The sequence below is a fragment of the Lemur catta genome, chromosome 23 (genome assembly GCF_020740605.2).
Source record: "Lemur catta isolate mLemCat1 chromosome 23, mLemCat1.pri, whole genome shotgun sequence".
Classification (NCBI taxonomy): Eukaryota; Metazoa; Chordata; class Mammalia; order Primates; family Lemuridae; genus Lemur; species Lemur catta.
Genome location: NC_059150.1, coordinates 20,559,149 through 20,576,563, shown reverse-complemented (window position 1 = coordinate 20,576,563; position 17,415 = coordinate 20,559,149). Strand labels below are relative to the sequence as shown.

The 17,415-nt window shown below is 34.6% G+C and overlaps 1 protein-coding gene across 3 annotated transcripts in view; it reads left to right on the top strand.

Moving 5' to 3' along the window:
• The window catches only part of TRMT1L (tRNA methyltransferase 1 like), a 34,737-nt gene extending 17,322 nt beyond the window's left edge, over positions 1-17,415 (top strand). For 2 of the 3 annotated variants that reach the window (XM_045536407.1, XM_045536405.1), the window contains 6 exons: positions 358-548; positions 9,730-9,808; positions 12,436-12,602; positions 13,300-13,362; positions 15,905-16,031; positions 16,140-17,415. In XM_045536407.1, the coding sequence (XP_045392363.1) occupies positions 358-548; positions 9,730-9,808; positions 12,436-12,602; positions 13,300-13,362; positions 15,905-16,031; positions 16,140-16,392 (880 nt within the window). In that variant the 3' untranslated portion in view covers positions 16,393-17,415. The remainder of the gene's footprint in view (positions 1-357; positions 549-9,729; positions 9,809-12,435; positions 12,603-13,299; positions 13,363-15,904; positions 16,032-16,139) is intronic. The other variant, XM_045536406.1, reaches the window with a different exon arrangement.

Below are 17,415 nucleotides of genomic sequence, written 5' to 3'. Positions count from 1 at the left end.
TTGTTTGGAAGAAGCTTTTATAGAAAAAATAGATATAAAAGAAGAAAGGTGATAGTGATGATAAGAAAAAAAGTGTTACTGAAAACCAGAGAATATAGTCCTATTAAGAGGGTACCAAAAGGGAAAATGTACAAAAACTGAAGACCCTGCCAACATCCTTTATTTTTCTGTATTTTATTTGTATAAAAGTTATAGTAATGATCTTTTTAAAAGCACTGCTACTAAGAGTTGAATTTTTCCTGATTTCCCATAACCCTCCCACCCCCCATAGTTTCCTGTCCAGGTTAGTATTGTCAATCTAATGCCAAACAAGGGAAAATGATAAGCCTCCAAATAACTTTTAAAAATTTATCATAGAGCTGCGGCACGATGCAACAAAGGCATAGAAGTACTGTTTGCGGTGGCTCTGGAACACTTCGTGTTGGTGGTTGTGAGAGTTCTGAGGGGACCTACTTCAGCAGATGAAACAGCCAAGAAGATTCAATACCTGATCCATTGTCAGTGGTGTGAAGAGAGAATTTTTCAGAAGGATGGTAATATGGTAGAAGGTAAATTCAAGTTCCTCTTGACTATGTGTTTATCTATAAGCCTCTAATGAGTAAGCCTTTATCACATCCCTAATTATGTATATTGTTGTCCTTTGATTTTAAAGATTACAGTGCTAACTTTGTTATTTCCTATACTGGATTTCCTTTCATCAACAGACAAGACATTCGTGTGAGTGTGTTAAAGTTATTTACTCATGCTATTCAATTGCTCTCTAGCCCTGCCCTCTATTGAAACATCTAGAAATAACTTAGTTTCCACTCTCAACTAATTTTAGGAACATAAATCAGATTACCTCCTTGTCTAGGCTGTTACAAATCATTAATTTAACTTTATAAAAATAATTTTCATGTCTCTGGCTAAATATATAGTAAAAGCCATCAGTTATAAAATTCATTCAACAGGCATTTATTGAGCCTCTACTATATGCCAGGCCTGAGGATAGAAGGAAAAAGCTGTGGCTCATGCCCTCATAAAGCTGTTTCTGTTTGTTTCTGTCCTAGGATGTAGAAACAGTTTCTTATTGCTTTCTATTAGTTTCTTGGTATTTTTTTTAATATGAATTCTTAAGAACTCTTTATATATTAGAGTTTAACCCTTTTAATATGAGTTGCAAATTTCTTTCACATTATGTCACATGAGTTTACATCTGTTTTTTAAAATCCATAATGCAGAAGTTTTTTGTTGCTGTTGTAAAGTTAATTGAACTTTTATATATTCTGGATTTTGTCCACAGTTAGAGCTTTCCTATTCCTAGGTTATTCAGGGTAGGTTATGCCTTATTGAATAATCTATCTCTTCTCCGCTGATTTGAGAATACCTTCAATCTTATACGCAAGTTCCACATGTATTTGACTTTCTTCCTAGATTTTCTGTTCTGTTCCAGTGGTTGGATATCTATCTGTTTCATACACCTCTTTAACACTGTTTTCATTACAGAAGCTTTTTAGTGTTAATATCTGTTACAGCAATCTCCCCTTAAAACTCTTTTTTTCTTAAGCTGTGGTCCCAGTATTGGGGATCTTTTTTTTAATAATAAAAAAGTAAATAAAAACCCAATTGGTATTTTATTTTGATCACCTTAAATTAGGATGGTTAGTCTGATTTGAAGCTACAAACATAGTATGCTTTCCATTTGTTCAAGTACTTTAGTAAAATGTTAAGTGATAGTTAAGTGATAGTTATAATGAAGGATGCCTTGTCGTGTTCCTTATTTTAGTTCCCTCTAGTGCTTTTTGATTCAACCATGATACTGGCTTTTCATCTGAGATACCTATCATTTATCATATTAAGGAAGTATCCTTCATTTCCACTTTTATTTTTATCAAGATGTTGAATTTTGTCATATCCATTTTCATTATGCATATGTAGAGATGATTATATGGTTTTTCTCTTTAAAACTACTAATTTGATTAATTGTCATAAGATTTTCCAATATTGGAGTATCCTGGATTTCCTAGAGTAAACCATCATCAAGAAGTGTTCTCTTAGTATGTTACACTAGATTCTATTATCTAATTTTCTTAAGGACTTTTTTGTTTTAATGCTCATAAATGAGTTGATATATAGTTTTCCTTTTAGCATAATTTTAGTTGGGCTTTGATATCAGTTTATACTCCTTTCAAAAAGAATTTGGAATTTTTCCCCATTTTTCAATTCTTGGGAACAGTGTAACTAGCATTAGAATAATTTATTCCTTAAAAGTTTAGCAGTATTCACCTAGCATTTCTATTTTATTTACATAGGGTTAAGCCACGTATTACCTAATGATTCCTTTTAATTTCCTTGGTTCCTATTATATAAAATAAATATATATACACACACAAACACACACACACACATATATATATATTTTGAGACAGGGTCTTGCTTTGCTGCCCCAGCTAGAGTGCAGTGGCGTGATCATAGTTCACTGCAACCTCACACTCATGGAACCAAGTGATCCTCCTGCCTCAGCCTCCCAAGTAGCTAGAACTACAAACATTTGCCACCACACCCAGCTAATTTTTTGTATTTTTTTCTGGAGACAGGGTCTCACTGTTACTCAGGCTGGTCTCAAACTCCTGACCCCAAGCAGTCCTCTCACCTCTGTTCCTCATTTGTTGCCTTCTTTTGTGTTAAATATTTTTATTATTTCATTTTATTAACTCCTCTGTTGATTTTTAGCTATATATTTTTCAGTTATTTTCTTAATGGTTTCTCTAGGGATTACAATATATCTTTTAATTTATCTTGATCTATATCAGGTTAATTCTTAAGTCTGGCAAAATGTAGCAAGTTTGCTCTGGTATAATTCTGTTTTCCTCCCTACTGCCCATGCTGTTTTTGCCATATGTTAATTATATCTAAATAACCCAACCCAACAGTACAGTATTATATTTTTAAAAATAATCTTAGGATTTTCCAAGAAATTAAGACAAGAAAAAATAAAACACACACACATACACATACCTATATTATAGTTACTAACATAATTACTTTTCCAGTACTCTTTATTTCCTCCCTTTGGATTCAAGATACTCTTTATCATTTTCTTAGAACCTCCTTTGGTATTTCTTATAGGTCACGTCTGCTACAACAAATTCTCCCAGTTTTTATTAATCTAGGAATATCTTTATTCCACCTTCCTTTTTGAAGGATAGTTTTGCTGAATGACAGCTTTTTTTGAGTACTTTGATAATTTATTCCATTGCTTCTGATAAGAAATCAGCCATTAATATATTATTATTTCCTTATACTTGATTTTTTTTTCTTACTGCTTTCAAGATTTTCTCCATGTGGCTTTCAGCTGTTTGATTATGGCATGTCTAGGAGTGGATCACTTTGTGTTTGTATCATATTTGGGACTCATTGAGTTTCTTGGATCTTACATAAGTGTTTTTCATCAAATTTGGGGTATTGCCTTGCTTCTTCAACCTAAACTTATCCTCATCACTTCAAAGTGAGGGCAGATACCTTCTGTAACCCACTAATCAAGGATTAAAGTAGTTATATAATAAGTTGTTTCAAGAACAGTTTCTAACCAATCCTTGGAGCCACTCTGGTTGTAGTCATCTTTGTTTTTTAGGTTCAGTTACTTCTATTGTACAACTATTTCTGCCTTTAGGAGCTATTTTCTTCAGTGTGGTTTTCCTCTGGTAGTGTGATCTCTCAGCTTTCAGAAAATACTAAACAATTTGGGATATGTAATGGTCCACCTTTTTATTTTCTAGCCCTATTTAGGAATTACTTATAAAAATATCATTTCTATTATAACTAGAGCTTTGGAGTAAGAAGAAAAGCAAGTTTTAAATGTTCAATCCACCATCCCAATCTTGTTTATAATGCAACAGAATCAGAAGAGTTAGATAATCTACTCTGGCTTTTTAAAATATAGATTTTTGGCCGGGTGCATTGGCTCACACCTGTAATACTAGCACTTTGGGAGCCCGAGGCAGGAGGATCACTTATGGCCAGGAATTCAAGACCAGCCTGAGCAACATAGTGAAACCCTGTCTCTACAAAAAAAAATAGAAAAATTAGCCAGGTGTGGTGGCAGGAGCCTGTAGTCTCGGCTACTCAGGAGGCTGAGGCAGGAGGATGCTTGAGCCGAGGAGTTTGAGGTTGCAGCGAGCTATGATGACACCACTGCACTCTAGCCTGTGCAACAGAGACCCTGTCTCAAATAAATAAATAAATAGATAAATAGATAAATAAATGAATGAAGTAGATTTTCATGAATATCTTTGATGAAACTTTGGAACATTTTGGTCCTCCTGTATAAATGGGAAATTGATTTAGTGACTTATGGTTTCCTTTTTACTTTTTCTTTGTTCAGCTTTCTTTTATGTAACAAATAGGCATCTTCAGTGTTTAAAAGGTTATCGGCTTTGTGAATTTCACCTCAGTTAAAAAAAAAACAAATCAGGAGAATACCTAACTTTACCTTATACTCCAGTGTTACTGATGGTGTTCTTGCCTTTAAAATTATCAATTCGTTCTTCCTTATATTGAGTTTTTTATCCTTTCGTCTATGAGCATGTTGTTGTTTTACAATATCAGCAAATAAACTCAATATACACTGCTTGAATTTGATCCTGAATCCATAAAAATCTAACATATTTCTGTCTCTACCAGAAGTCCTTCATATTGCTTTATAATCTAAGACTCTAGCTTGTAGTTTTTTTAAATCAAACATTTTAAAGAATTTTTGACTTGATAATTAATAAGTATAAAGCAGTATGGTTTGTTTTTGCATTTTGTTTGCAATCATACAGAACTTGTAGAGTATTGAATATGCCCTTCAAAGAAATCATCTCTCAGAATTTTTATCAATTTGTAACACATAGTTTAAAAAGTCAAATAGTTCCATAAGTCGTATTAATAAAATAATGATCTCTGCCTGACTCCCTAAAGTAGCCAGTTAAAATCTCATAGCTGTTTCTTCTAATGTTTACATCCATATTTCTAAACAGCATGCTTACACAGCTTCTAACTTTCTTTCATGGAAGAAGAATATTTGGCTTCTTAAACCAGCCTAGTCACATGCATACTCTTCCCCTCTGCACATTTGACTAAATCAATATTTAGTGTTTGCGTATTTATAAATATGTAAATAGTGATCACAGATTGTATTATCTGTTGGTTTGTAACAAATTACTCCACAACTTAGTGGCTTAAAACAACAATATTTATTATCTTATAGTTTCTGTTAGTCAAGAATCTAGGGATGGCTTAACTGAATACACTAGCTCAGGGTCTCACCAGGCTACAAATCAAGGTTGGCCAGGGCTGCAGTCATCTCAAAGCCTTCCTGGGGAACAGTCTGCTTCCAGGCTCACTTGTGTGGCTGTTGGCAGGATTCAGGTTCTTGTAGGTTCTTAGACTAAAGACCTTACCAGCTGTTCTAGAGGTGCCTTCAGTTTCTTGTCATATAGTCCCTTCATACAGCAGCTCACAACATGGTAGCTTGCTTCATCAAAAGGAACAAGCAAGAACCAGAGAGAATCAAAAGGAGCAAGCAAGAACCAGAGAGAGAAACAAAGCAAGAGAGACCGCACATGCACACAAAAGCAAGACAGAAAGAGGTGTTCTGTAGCCTAATCTCTAGGTAATATGCCATCACTTTTGCCATATTCTAGTTGATAGAAATTTGTGTCTGGATCCAGTGCCTACTCAAGGGGAGGGGATTACACAAGGGTACGAATACCAGGAGACAGAGGGATCCTTGCTGCTCATCTTAGAAGGCTGCTGTAACACAGATGAACCATATCACATGCTGTAATATTTCCTTTGTTATACAACTCTTTGATAACACTGGAATTTGCTTTTTTGTTACCTTTTTTTTGTACTTTTTATACTCCATCTATAAACTCTGTGCTACAATTTCAGTGCTCCCTTTACTATAGTTAAGCACATCAGGTAACCTTTGGATTCCAGTTTCACTCCCCTTAAACAATCGTTCTGTTCTAGTTTGAGTTGTTTGTTTTCTAGGTCTGCTTATAGTTGTTGTCCAAGGGAACAACTAACCATCATTTGGAAAATTTTCTTTGACTTTCTTTTTGTGATAAATTTCATATCTTGAATCCTATGTGTTTTTCCACTTTCCTTGTTTATTTCCTCATTTTGAGTGAACACTTTTTCCTGTAGATATCTGAAAAGGATTGCATGGCCAAGTGTAGAATTCTAGGTTGGAAATTATTTTTCCTCAGAATGTTCAAGGTATTATTCCATTGTCTTCTAGACTCCAAAAAGAAGTCTGCTGTTTTTCCTCTGTCTAGTCCTTTATATTATTTTCTCTCTGAATGCTCTTAAAATATCTCTTCTTTACCCAATATTATAAAATAATTTTATGCTAATATGTGTATGAATTCATCTTTTAAGTCAGAAACTTGAGTTCTTCAGTGCTCAGAAATTTTGTTTGTATTATTTCTTTGACAATTTTCTCCTCTCAAATTATATCTGTTCTCTCTTTCAGGAACTACTTTTAGTTATATTTGATCTTCTAAATTGATCCTCTGATTTTTTTCTAATATCTCTGCTTTTCATTTCTTTGACAGTTATACTTTATAGGATATTTCCTTGATTTTTATTTTTGAACTTTCCTATTTAAATTTGCCATATTTTGTTCATTCCTAAGATTTGTTTCATATTTTCTCATCTTTCAATTTTTTGTCCTATCCTTGTTTCAGGAATGCAAAATCTAGTCTTCTCTAAGAATTGATTATAGTTTGGTATACTTTCTATCTAGGAGAGGATAGGGGGTTTTGTTTATTTGTTTATTTTTGTATTGTTACTGTTGTTTTGTTCAGTTCTTCTGTTTCCTGTTTCTTTTTCTGTTTTGTAATTTTATTCTCTATCATAGTAAATAGCAAATGCCTGGTGGTCTTTGGTTGTCCACATTGAAAAGTGTTTGGAAGTACTCGGGGCGGGCTTATAAGTTGATGGATTTACTGTGATGAGACGACACCAGTCTGCTTTTATCCTAGGAGACCCCCACGTGAACACATATACAGGTCTTTCTCTTAGATTGGTAAATTTTTCCAGAGGGGAATTGACCGATATTCTGTCAGCTCTCAGAGAGCTACACTAGGGACAGAGACTGGAAGGTCTTACCATTTATGCAGATTTTTTCTAATCCCTCTGTTTTCATACATCTCCTCACCTATGACTGCAGCCCCTGGTTCTAGGTCCTCAATAGTTCAGCCTCACCAAAGATTAACTTCACCTTTTGAGTTGGGAAAACACAAAAGCCTGATTGTGAGTATTGGAGAAGAAGATCTGTGAGTCTTAATTGAGCCCTTTAAAAATGTTTAACTAGGCCTCTTTTTTTGTAATACACCCTATACTCATCTTTAAAAACAATCAGTACCTCCAATTCTCAGGGTTTTTCAGGGTCCAACAGCACAAATGGGCTTGCTCTTTTGTTGGTTGCCCATCTATCCATTTCAGGGTTAGGCTTTAGCTTTTTCTGGTCTGCTAAATCAGTTATCCCATTGTGTATCTGATTCCTGCTTCTAAAAGTTCATTAGCATCTCTCACTTTTGTTACCCCTATCCCATTTTATTTATCCTTGTGGTTGAATTTTTATTCTTTGCTCTCATTTTAATTAAACTTTAAGAAACAGCAGACATAAAGTATGTATTTAAGCTATTGTATTTAAATATAAGTCTCAGAATATTTTTAAATTCCTCATCTAGAATTGCCTTCTTGGCTTATATACCAGTGATATGGAAATACTAGTTTTGTTTCTTCTTTACCTCTTCATTTTTCACTGCTGGTATCTTGACATGATAGCCCTGGCCTCTCAGAGAGGAAATTCGCTGATGCGGACCCAGATCTGAGAAGTCCTAGCAAAGGGGCTTGGGAAAAGACAGGTTTGTATGATGGGAGTATTTTGCAAAGTACATGAGGATAAATTCATGTGTGTGCTGTCTGCTTGTGGTAAGTGGGTATAACTAACAGAACCATAGTATAAATCACCATCTTGAGTTGGATGATGACTGCCTGTAAGTATTTGTAGTTTGGTTATTTAATGGTTCAAGAGAAGACTTCTCTAGTATACTCATAATATTTGAGGAATATAGTTCTCAACAAAGCTAATGTCAGTGATAACCACATCCTTCCATTAAGGCTTAGAATTTAATAATACTGAAAAGTAGACCTAGGAGCAAACAGTGATTGACGCTTTTAAGTAAATCTAAACTACGATCTTACAACTATGCGTTATACCACTTAATTGCTTTAAATAATACAGTGATATCATCAGATAGCAAGAAGCTAATAGATTTATGTTCCTGCCCCTATAATCCTCAGTTCTGGATATATCTGGGAGTGACTGATCAACTCCTAGAAAGTGAATCATCAACTCAGGAATAGCCTGGAATCAGGGAAGTTAGAGAGTTTCTGATTTAAAATGACTATTTGGATTGGGCATGGTGACTCATGCCTGTAATCCTAGCACTTTGGGAGGCTGAGACTGGAGGATCGCTTGAGCCCAGGAATTCAGAGTGGCCTGCAATAGCAAGACCCTGTCTCTACAAAAAAATAAAAAATTAGCCACACATGGTGGTGCATACCTGTAGTCCCAGCTACTTAAGAGGCTGAAGCAAGAGGATCACTTGAGCCCAGGAGTTGGGGGCTGCAGTGAGCTCTGATGACACCACTACACTCTAGCCTGGCATCAGAGCAAGAACCTGTCTCAAAAAAAAGTAATAATAATAATAAATGACTGTACTTTGAATTTAAAAGTCTGATGGTAGAATATTGCCCCATTTTGGAAACTAAGAATAATGCTAGTACTTATCCCAATTTCCTTGTGATTATATCAGGCCTTTCATTGCCCTTTAATCTGAATTAGATTCTTCTAGGCTACATTTTGGGGGGCTGAATCTGAATCAAGCCTAGGGAATAGAATAACTCATTTTCTTCCCAAGTGCAGAAAAATTAACTTACAAGAAATGTCAGCTGGGTGCAATGGCTCACACCTATAATCCTAGCACTCTAGGAGGCCAAGGTGAGAGGATTGCTTTAGCTCAGGAGTTCAAGACCAGCCTGAGCAAGAGTGAGACTCCATCTCTACTAAAAATAGAAAAATTAGCCAGGCGTCATGGCATGTGCTTGTAGTCTCAGTTACTCGGGAGGCTGAGGCTGAGGAAAGAGGATCGCTTGAGCCCAAGAGTTGGAAGTTGCTGTGAGCTCTCATGATGCCACTGCACTCTACCCAGGGCAACAGAGTGATACTCTGTCTGGAAAAAAAAAGGCGGGGGGGTGGGGGGCCTATATTTTCATTGGGATGTTGGTTACATAAAATGTATACATTTTAAATTATACCCCAATCAGTAAATTTTAAAGCATGGGTGTCTTTTGGACTTGACAAGACTTTCTCCTTATTATATTATTTCACGTAGTATAGTAACTAAAACCTAGTATCAGTTATGCCTCTACTAAGCCATTTGACATGGATTTCCACAGTCTCTCTGAAGCTTTAATCCTCTGATCTGTATAACTGAGATTTTAGCAGTACTTACTTCAGAGAGCTGTAAGGATTTAAATTTTAAAATATGTATAAAATACATTGCATAATACCTGGCACATAGTAGATCCTCAGTGTATAGTAGCTGCAAATTATTATTAATGTAACAATATCTGTTATTTATATTAGTCATTTCTCCTTTGATTACTCTTGTTATTATCTGTTTACAGAAAACCCATATAGACAACTGCCCTGTAACTGTCACGGAAGTATGCCTGGAAAGACAGCAATAGAACTTGGACCTCTCTGGTATGTGCCTAAGCATAATAACATACTCAGAATTGATTTATGTTTTGATTGCTGACTTGTGACTATGTGGTAGAAGACAAGCAAATTTAGATTCAATTTTTAAGTCTAGGCAAATAATTATGACTACTCTCCCCCTGTGAACCTGAGGTGTTTTTTATTTTCAAATTTTTCTCTATCATTATTCTCCCTAATTTGTGACAAAACTAAAAAGGCAGTGGGCTGAAAGAGGTCTGGATGGTCTGCGAACTAGATAATTCTTTTCCAAATAGCAAGAAAGAGGCTTTTTTCATTGGATCCTTGTAGAACTAGAATGTGATTGTGAAATGATTGCAATAACTTTTTATAGACGAGCCAACTAATATAAAAGGGCTTAGAGGAATTAATTTTTAAGTGAGAAGTGAGTAAAAGTATCTGCTTTTATTTTAGTGAAAGCTGTTTAGGTGGGGCACAACTGCAAATATTTAATGTATGTGTGCGTCTGCATCATTGGTAACAAGGTACTGTGTTTTTAATGCCTTAAAGTTAAATTGTTTTTAATCAAAATCCTTACCTTTAGCTTGTTTGTTACTGGAGATTTTTTTAGAAATTCAAGATTCCTAACAGCACTATGACAAGAATCATTGCAAATTTCTTCCACACTACTTTATAAGATCAAGGCTTAGCCATCTACTAAACCTAGAAATTGACCCAAATGATAATTGTGTTTGTGCTGAGGCCCATTATTTTATCTTCATCCTATGTAAATGCTCTTAGGTTAAGAATGACCTAGTCAGCCTTACCTTCTAGTTCTCTCTTCTCTGTATTATCTGCTACAACATTGATCCTACTCACAGATGTCAGAACTGGGGAAATTAAGAATAACAGGTTGCTGGATCTGGAAGGAAGATTTTCTAGCCCAACATACCAGTGATACGGAAATACTAGTTTTCTTTCTTCTTTACGTCTTCATTTATTGCTGCTGGTAACTTGAAATGATTGCCCTGGCCCCTCAGAGAGGACATTTGCTGATGCTGACCTAGATCTGAGAAATCCTAGCAAAGGTTGCTTGGGAAAAGATGGGTTTGTATGATGGGAGAATATGTAATCCGTAAGAGATTTACGTATGAGGAAATTATAGCATATTGTTTTTGAGTGATTGCTGAAACTGACCAAAAAAATTAGTTATTAGCACAGTCAGGGCCAGAACTTAGGTTTTCTGACTTTCAGGGCTGAGTTCTTAGTTATGCCTTATGATTTCCTCACTCATAGCCCTTGTTCTTGTCTTTCCTGTCATCCAGAATACCTTCCCCCTCTCTCACACTCCCAATTCAAATTGTACTTCCTTTTCGAAGTATCTCTTTAGTGCTTCAACCCAAAATAATTTCTAAATTCTCTTTAGTACATCTTACATTGATCATCCATTTTGAAACTTTAAAATCATATATCCTTTCATGTGTATTTGCTAACCCTAATAATAATAGCTACCATTCTTTGAGGATATACTTTGTACTAGGCATTGTACACAGGTTATTTCATTTAATCCCCTAGCAAGTCTTTTAGAGAAGTTTTATTTGCCACTTCATGATGAGGAATATGTCACTCAAAAGCAGTAATTACTCAAGATTACATAGCTAGTAATATTAAAGCCAGGATTGGAATCCAGGTTTATCTGACTCAGAATTTCGTATTTTTTCCATTATACCTGTGATTCTCAAATGGGAAGCATATCAAATTCACCCCTGGGTGACCTTTGAACTATATGTAATTTTCATATGCGTCTCTTCCCACTCTACCCCACCACCATGAACACACTGGAATTAAGACGTCCTATTACTGACTGGAATGTGCATTGTGAAAACCCGTGCATTATACTATTGTCCTGTCGAGATCCTGTCTGGATTAGGCTTTTCTAGGGTCAACATTGTATTTTCTATTTTGGCGTATCCTCTACACACCTGTGTGGCACAGCATTGTACTCCTTATGAGGGCTCCATAAGCTGTCGTTCATTTCTTTCTTGGTCATCATTTGACACAGCAGCAGAATTCTTACTGATTTCACATGAATGAAATCTCCTTGACTAATCTTTTTTTTTTTTTTTTTGAGACAGAGTCTCGCTGTGTTGCCCGGGCTAGAGTGAGTGCCATGGCGTCACCCTAGCTCACAGCAACCTCAAACTCCTGGGCTGAAGCGATCCTACTGCCTCAGCCTCCCCAGTAGCTGGGACTACAGGCATGCGCCACCATGCCCGGCTAATTTTTTTTTCTATATATATATTTTAGTTGGCCAGATAATTTCTTTCTACTTTTAGTAGAGATGGGGGTCTCGTCTTGCTGAGGCTGGTCTTGAACTCCTGACCTCGAGCAATCCACCCACCTCAGCCTCCCAGAGTGCTAGGATTACAGGCATGAGCCACCGCGCCCGGCCTTGACTAATCTTTATAGTTTAGAGAACTGACATGATAAGAGGAGTAGGCAAACAGAAAATAAAATTTTTTTAATTGAATTATAAATTCTTTTTAAGTGTTAGTGTTACTCTGTCCTATAATGAATTATATATCTTAGTTGTGGTTAAATTATGGAAACTTTTTTTTAAAGAAAATAAACATTTCACAAATCCAATTATTCTCTATATATTCTTTTCTTTTCAGGTCCAGTTCCCTTTTCAATACTGGATTCCTCAAAAGAATGCTATTTGAATCTCTTCACCATGGCTTAGATGACATTCAGACCCTAATAAAAACATTAATCTTTGAATCAGAGTGTACTCCTCAAAGTCAGTTTTCAGTTCATGCACCTTCAAATCTCAGCAAGCAAGGTATGGAAGCCTAGCTTACTAGTTTACAAATTGGTTATCAAAAATACTGTATCCTTTTAATCTTTATATGATGTTATAATCAGGCAATATAATTATGAATAGTGTGCTTTAAGTAAATCCTCTCTGATGAATCTAATTATAATCTGGTTGTTAACAGCTTTTTTTAATTGCATAGTTTTCTTCAGGGTTATACTCAGAGGCCAGAAATGAATAGTGATTTTATTAAGATAATCTCTCTTTTTTTGTTTTTAATTCTACTAGATTAAAAAAACTAAGTCTTTTGTGATTTTATTACCCTATATCTGCTTTCTAGAAAGAGAAACCTTAGGTAATTCTAAGAGTGATGTGGCCAAAAATTTTGGTAATGTCTTTGAGACACAGAAACTAGATTTATACTTAGGACTCAGTAAAGCTAAGTTTTTTCTCCTTAAGAGAAAGCCTAAATAGGCCTTTGTAGTTTTATCTAGGTACTGATACAGGGGTGAGCCTATTAACATCCTAGCATTTTCAGAAGTAATTAGAAGAAGCTGCTATTATGGAGGGTTAAAAAATATAATTCTTGCAGCCTGCTTTGGCCACAGAATCTCTTGTGTATCCATAAAAGCAGTGTGGGTGGAACTTCATAAACTTTTAAACTTTGAATTATTGTTTAATGTCATTCTAAAGTATATTACTTTCCCATTTGTTTTTACTTTAGAAGAAAATGGTGTATTTATTAAAACTACAGATGATACCACAACAGATAATTACATTGCACAAGGTATGTATGTATATATATGTTTATATATGTATGTATGCATGTAGTATGTATCAGAGCAAAAAGGCATGTAGCAGAAGGGTAGGAAGAGAAAACTTTGCCTTGGTAGCCCACTTAAAAATACATTTTCTCATATGCTGACAACAAAACTATAGTAAAGCTCGTTTATCAACATTCATACAGTTCATATTTTCTGTTAACATGTTCTTTGTTCATATCTGTAATACACAGTGATCTCCTTGAAAGAATTATACAATCTTGAGGAACCATGTGAATCAAAATAAGATCAAATAATATATGATAAAATTATAGAGTTAATATTAAATTTTATTCTAATTCTTTTAAAAATTGCTCATCAATATATGATTTATAGCAATTCTATTTGATTAACCAGAGACTCTATTCTCAGCTATAAGAATTATATGACCTTTCTTATTTAGGATATGTGCATACTTTGAAGTACAGTTGTATTTAGACATTGCAAATTCATATTAAAGGGGTGTTAAGATTCTCAGTATCTTAATGTCTAAGGTTTTGTTTTACTTTTTAAAAACAATTTTAGATATCAGCTGTGTTTTTAATACAGGTAAAAAGAATATAGAGGATGGTAAGGTTGAAAGAGTAGTGGCCTGTAATTACAAGCTGTAATTTTGTATTTGTTGCTTAACAGTTTAGTGTTGACATTCAAAGAGAAGAAATCTTAAACTCTTTTAATAGTCTGTGGTTTAATTACTGTCTGCTCTTTCCAACAGTTTTGTTCATGTAGCATCTTCAACTAGTTTGTTAACATCCAAATCACTTTAAATGATATATTCCACTTAATTCCTCTGTTGGAAAAAAGAAAAAGAGGCATTATGATGTATTATAAAGAGCATAGGTTTAAGAGCATCATTCTGCTCCATTGTTATTGGTTATGTAACCACAGCAAGGTCCCTCACCTTCAGCAGAATTGTCTTAAATCCTTTTTAGAATAAAGTAAAACATAAATAAGCTTTAAAATTATTTAAAATTTCTGAGTCTTATCTATAAATTAAGAAAATTAGACTAATCTCCATGGGCTTTTCTATAACTGTAACATTATATGATTATTCTTAGACTGGTCTGTCAACACATAAAATTTTCCATGATAGAAAACACCAGGCAAAAAAAATCCATGTACTGCTGATGATAGTCACTATTAAGGTATTATGTCAGGCTTTTTTGTCTCAGACTTCCCTGGAACTTGTACTAAATCTGGGTATGTATCCTTTCACTGAGTGTCGTGTTAGACTTCATGCAAGGGCATAATCAGATTTTATCTGACTTAATGGATATGTCCCAAGTTGTCATTTTTTGGGTTTTTTTTTATGTAAAAAGGTAACAATTCAACATTAATTTATATTTATTTTTGAATGTAATTTATCTTTTCATGCATGAAATTTGCCTTCTGAATACTTCTGCTTAAGCAAATGCTAATTGCTTTTCCTGAAGAAATTTGACCATAGTATTCGTATATAATCAAGGGTTGAACATTCAAACAAAATCTCATTATAATATTGGATATCTCAATTATTTTCCCTTTGTGATTTTTAGAAGGTTACATTCCTAGAATCTTACTGGCTAGCACATTGCCACACTAGAAAAAAAAAATTTCCTTGTGGCCATGGTGTTTTATTATGAAAATAGAATGAAAACTTCAAAAACAAAACGATCCTTTCTAATTTAATGAAAAATATATTGACTTCTGTTCATTTAATCCATGTTTTTAGAATTAATTTGTCAATATTAATTGTAACCATAAGAACATCAACAAATAAGATTTTCATGAACCATCTGCAGGGTTTTGCCCAGGTTTTGCTTCACGAGGCCCCTGGCTCAAAACTAGCAGGAGTTAAATACAACTCACGTGGCAGTTAATGTGCTAGCCTCCTTCCACTTAAAGTGGAAAGACTAAGTACTGTGGTGAGAAAGTAGGCAATGAGACCATACATTATACCTTTGTCAGTTTTTGTGTTCAAGCTTTTGAGATTTTTTAGTGTTGTTTTTCTTTGTGTTCACTGAAAACCCACTATATATCCAATACTGGGCACTTAGCAGAGAGTAAAGGTATAAAAATGAAGGACATTGTCCTCAGGAACTTACAATATAATTTGAGGAAAAAGGATTTACATGCATAAAAGACCTACATACATGAAACAAGAAAGGAAAAAAAGATGGAATTTAATCCAGTTCTGATTAGTGTGGTATTAACAATAATGAAATCTCTGAAGTGATTGGCCCAGAATTCATAAATGGCTTCCTACAGGAGCTGCCAATAGAGTTGTGGCTTGAAGTTTAAGAAGGTTGAAAGGAAGTTCTGACTCAGCAAACAGTGAAATATTAAAATTACATGAGTGAAGGGCAGTGAAAATACATAGAACAAATTATCTTATTGTAAGAATTAAGATTGGATAGATAGGTTGAAATGGTATCAGAGGTTTAAACTTGAGACAATATATAGTTATGAAAGTATTTGGCTTGTAAGTTTTAAGGGAATGCTAACTTTGTATGTTTGTATGTGTTTCAGGAAAGAGAAAAAGTAATGAAATGATTACAACTTTAGCCAAGAAGCAAAAGACTGATGTCAGTACTGAACATCCTCCCTTTTATTATAACATCCACAGACACAGCATTAAAGGAATGAATATGCCAAAGTAAGGTAGCCAGTGAATGGCAAAGTGTTTTATTTTATACTTTAATGATACTGTGATTTAAATAAAAATACAAGATCCTAATTATATTTTTTCCTTTCCTCATTGCAGGTTAAAGAAGTTTTTGTGTTACCTGTCTCAAGCAGGCTTCCGAGTAAGCCGAACTCATTTTGACCCAATGGGCGTTCGTACAGATGCGCCTCTAATGCAGTTTAAATCTATCCTGTTAAAGTACAGCACGCCCACCTACACTGGAGGACAGTCCGAGGGCCACGTCCAGTCCGCTTCCGAAGATACAGTAACTGACAGGGTTGAAATGTCAGTGAATGACAAAGCAGAAGCAAGTGGCTGCAGAAGATGGTAAACAGAAAATTTGTTCTCAGGTGTCTGTGTAGATAGATGGCCCAGTCGTTCTCTATACCAACTCTAGTTCTTTTTCTATTCTTTCAATTCAGTGGCATAAAAATAAAAAACAGTATTGTTTTCATTAAGAAAATTAGCAGTTTCTAACTTAGCTGGTTTGGGAGCTTTGCTTTTTCAGGTTTTTCTTATTTTAAAGAAAACTTAAAATTTTAATGGATCCATTTTATATGAAGCCAAGTTTCTGAGATCACCCTACTGTTAATTTGGAAATTTTTCACATGTGAAGTGTTTGGAATTTTATGTACATTATGGAAGCCATCTTTTGCTATTCTTAATCACATCTCTACTTAAACGGATTCATGATGTTTCTTTTTCTGTTTATAGTGCACAAAGTGAAGGTAAAGCCTTTGACCCATTAAAATGACTCTGAATAAAACAGGAAGAACAGTGTTCTTCCAGGTCACTAATGTATTTCACAATTATAAAGCTAAAATGTGTTCCCATTTTAAGAAATCATACTTCTTCCCACATTGATCTTTTATTTCTGGCTTTTGAGAAACTAAATACTTGCCTAAGATAGAAATACATTTCTTTACAAGTTTAAGGTCTAGATGACTAAGCTTCAAGATTTTGTCAAAATAAATTTAGACCACTGTTCTAATATAATAAATAGTTGTTCACAAGCACTGAAACCCTGAAAAAGAATAATTCTGTTACAAATTAAACAGGTTGGGTGATCTCAGGTACCACCTCGGATAATGCACGTACAATACTCATTTGCTTGGTTGTACTACCTCTCAGAAGTAAAATCTGTCACCTTATGAAGTGAGGGTTTTTTGATTTGAGGGTTGTTTTTTTTTTGTTTCTTTGGTTTGGTTTTTTGGGTTTTGTGTGTGTGTTTGTATAAATTTTTTGTGTAAGTAGCCCAAGCTAACGTAACTATAAAAATTAGTTGGAAAAAAAATCTTGTCTCCATTAATTAATATCATTTTTGCTTCATTTACATTTAAGATTTTAGATGAAA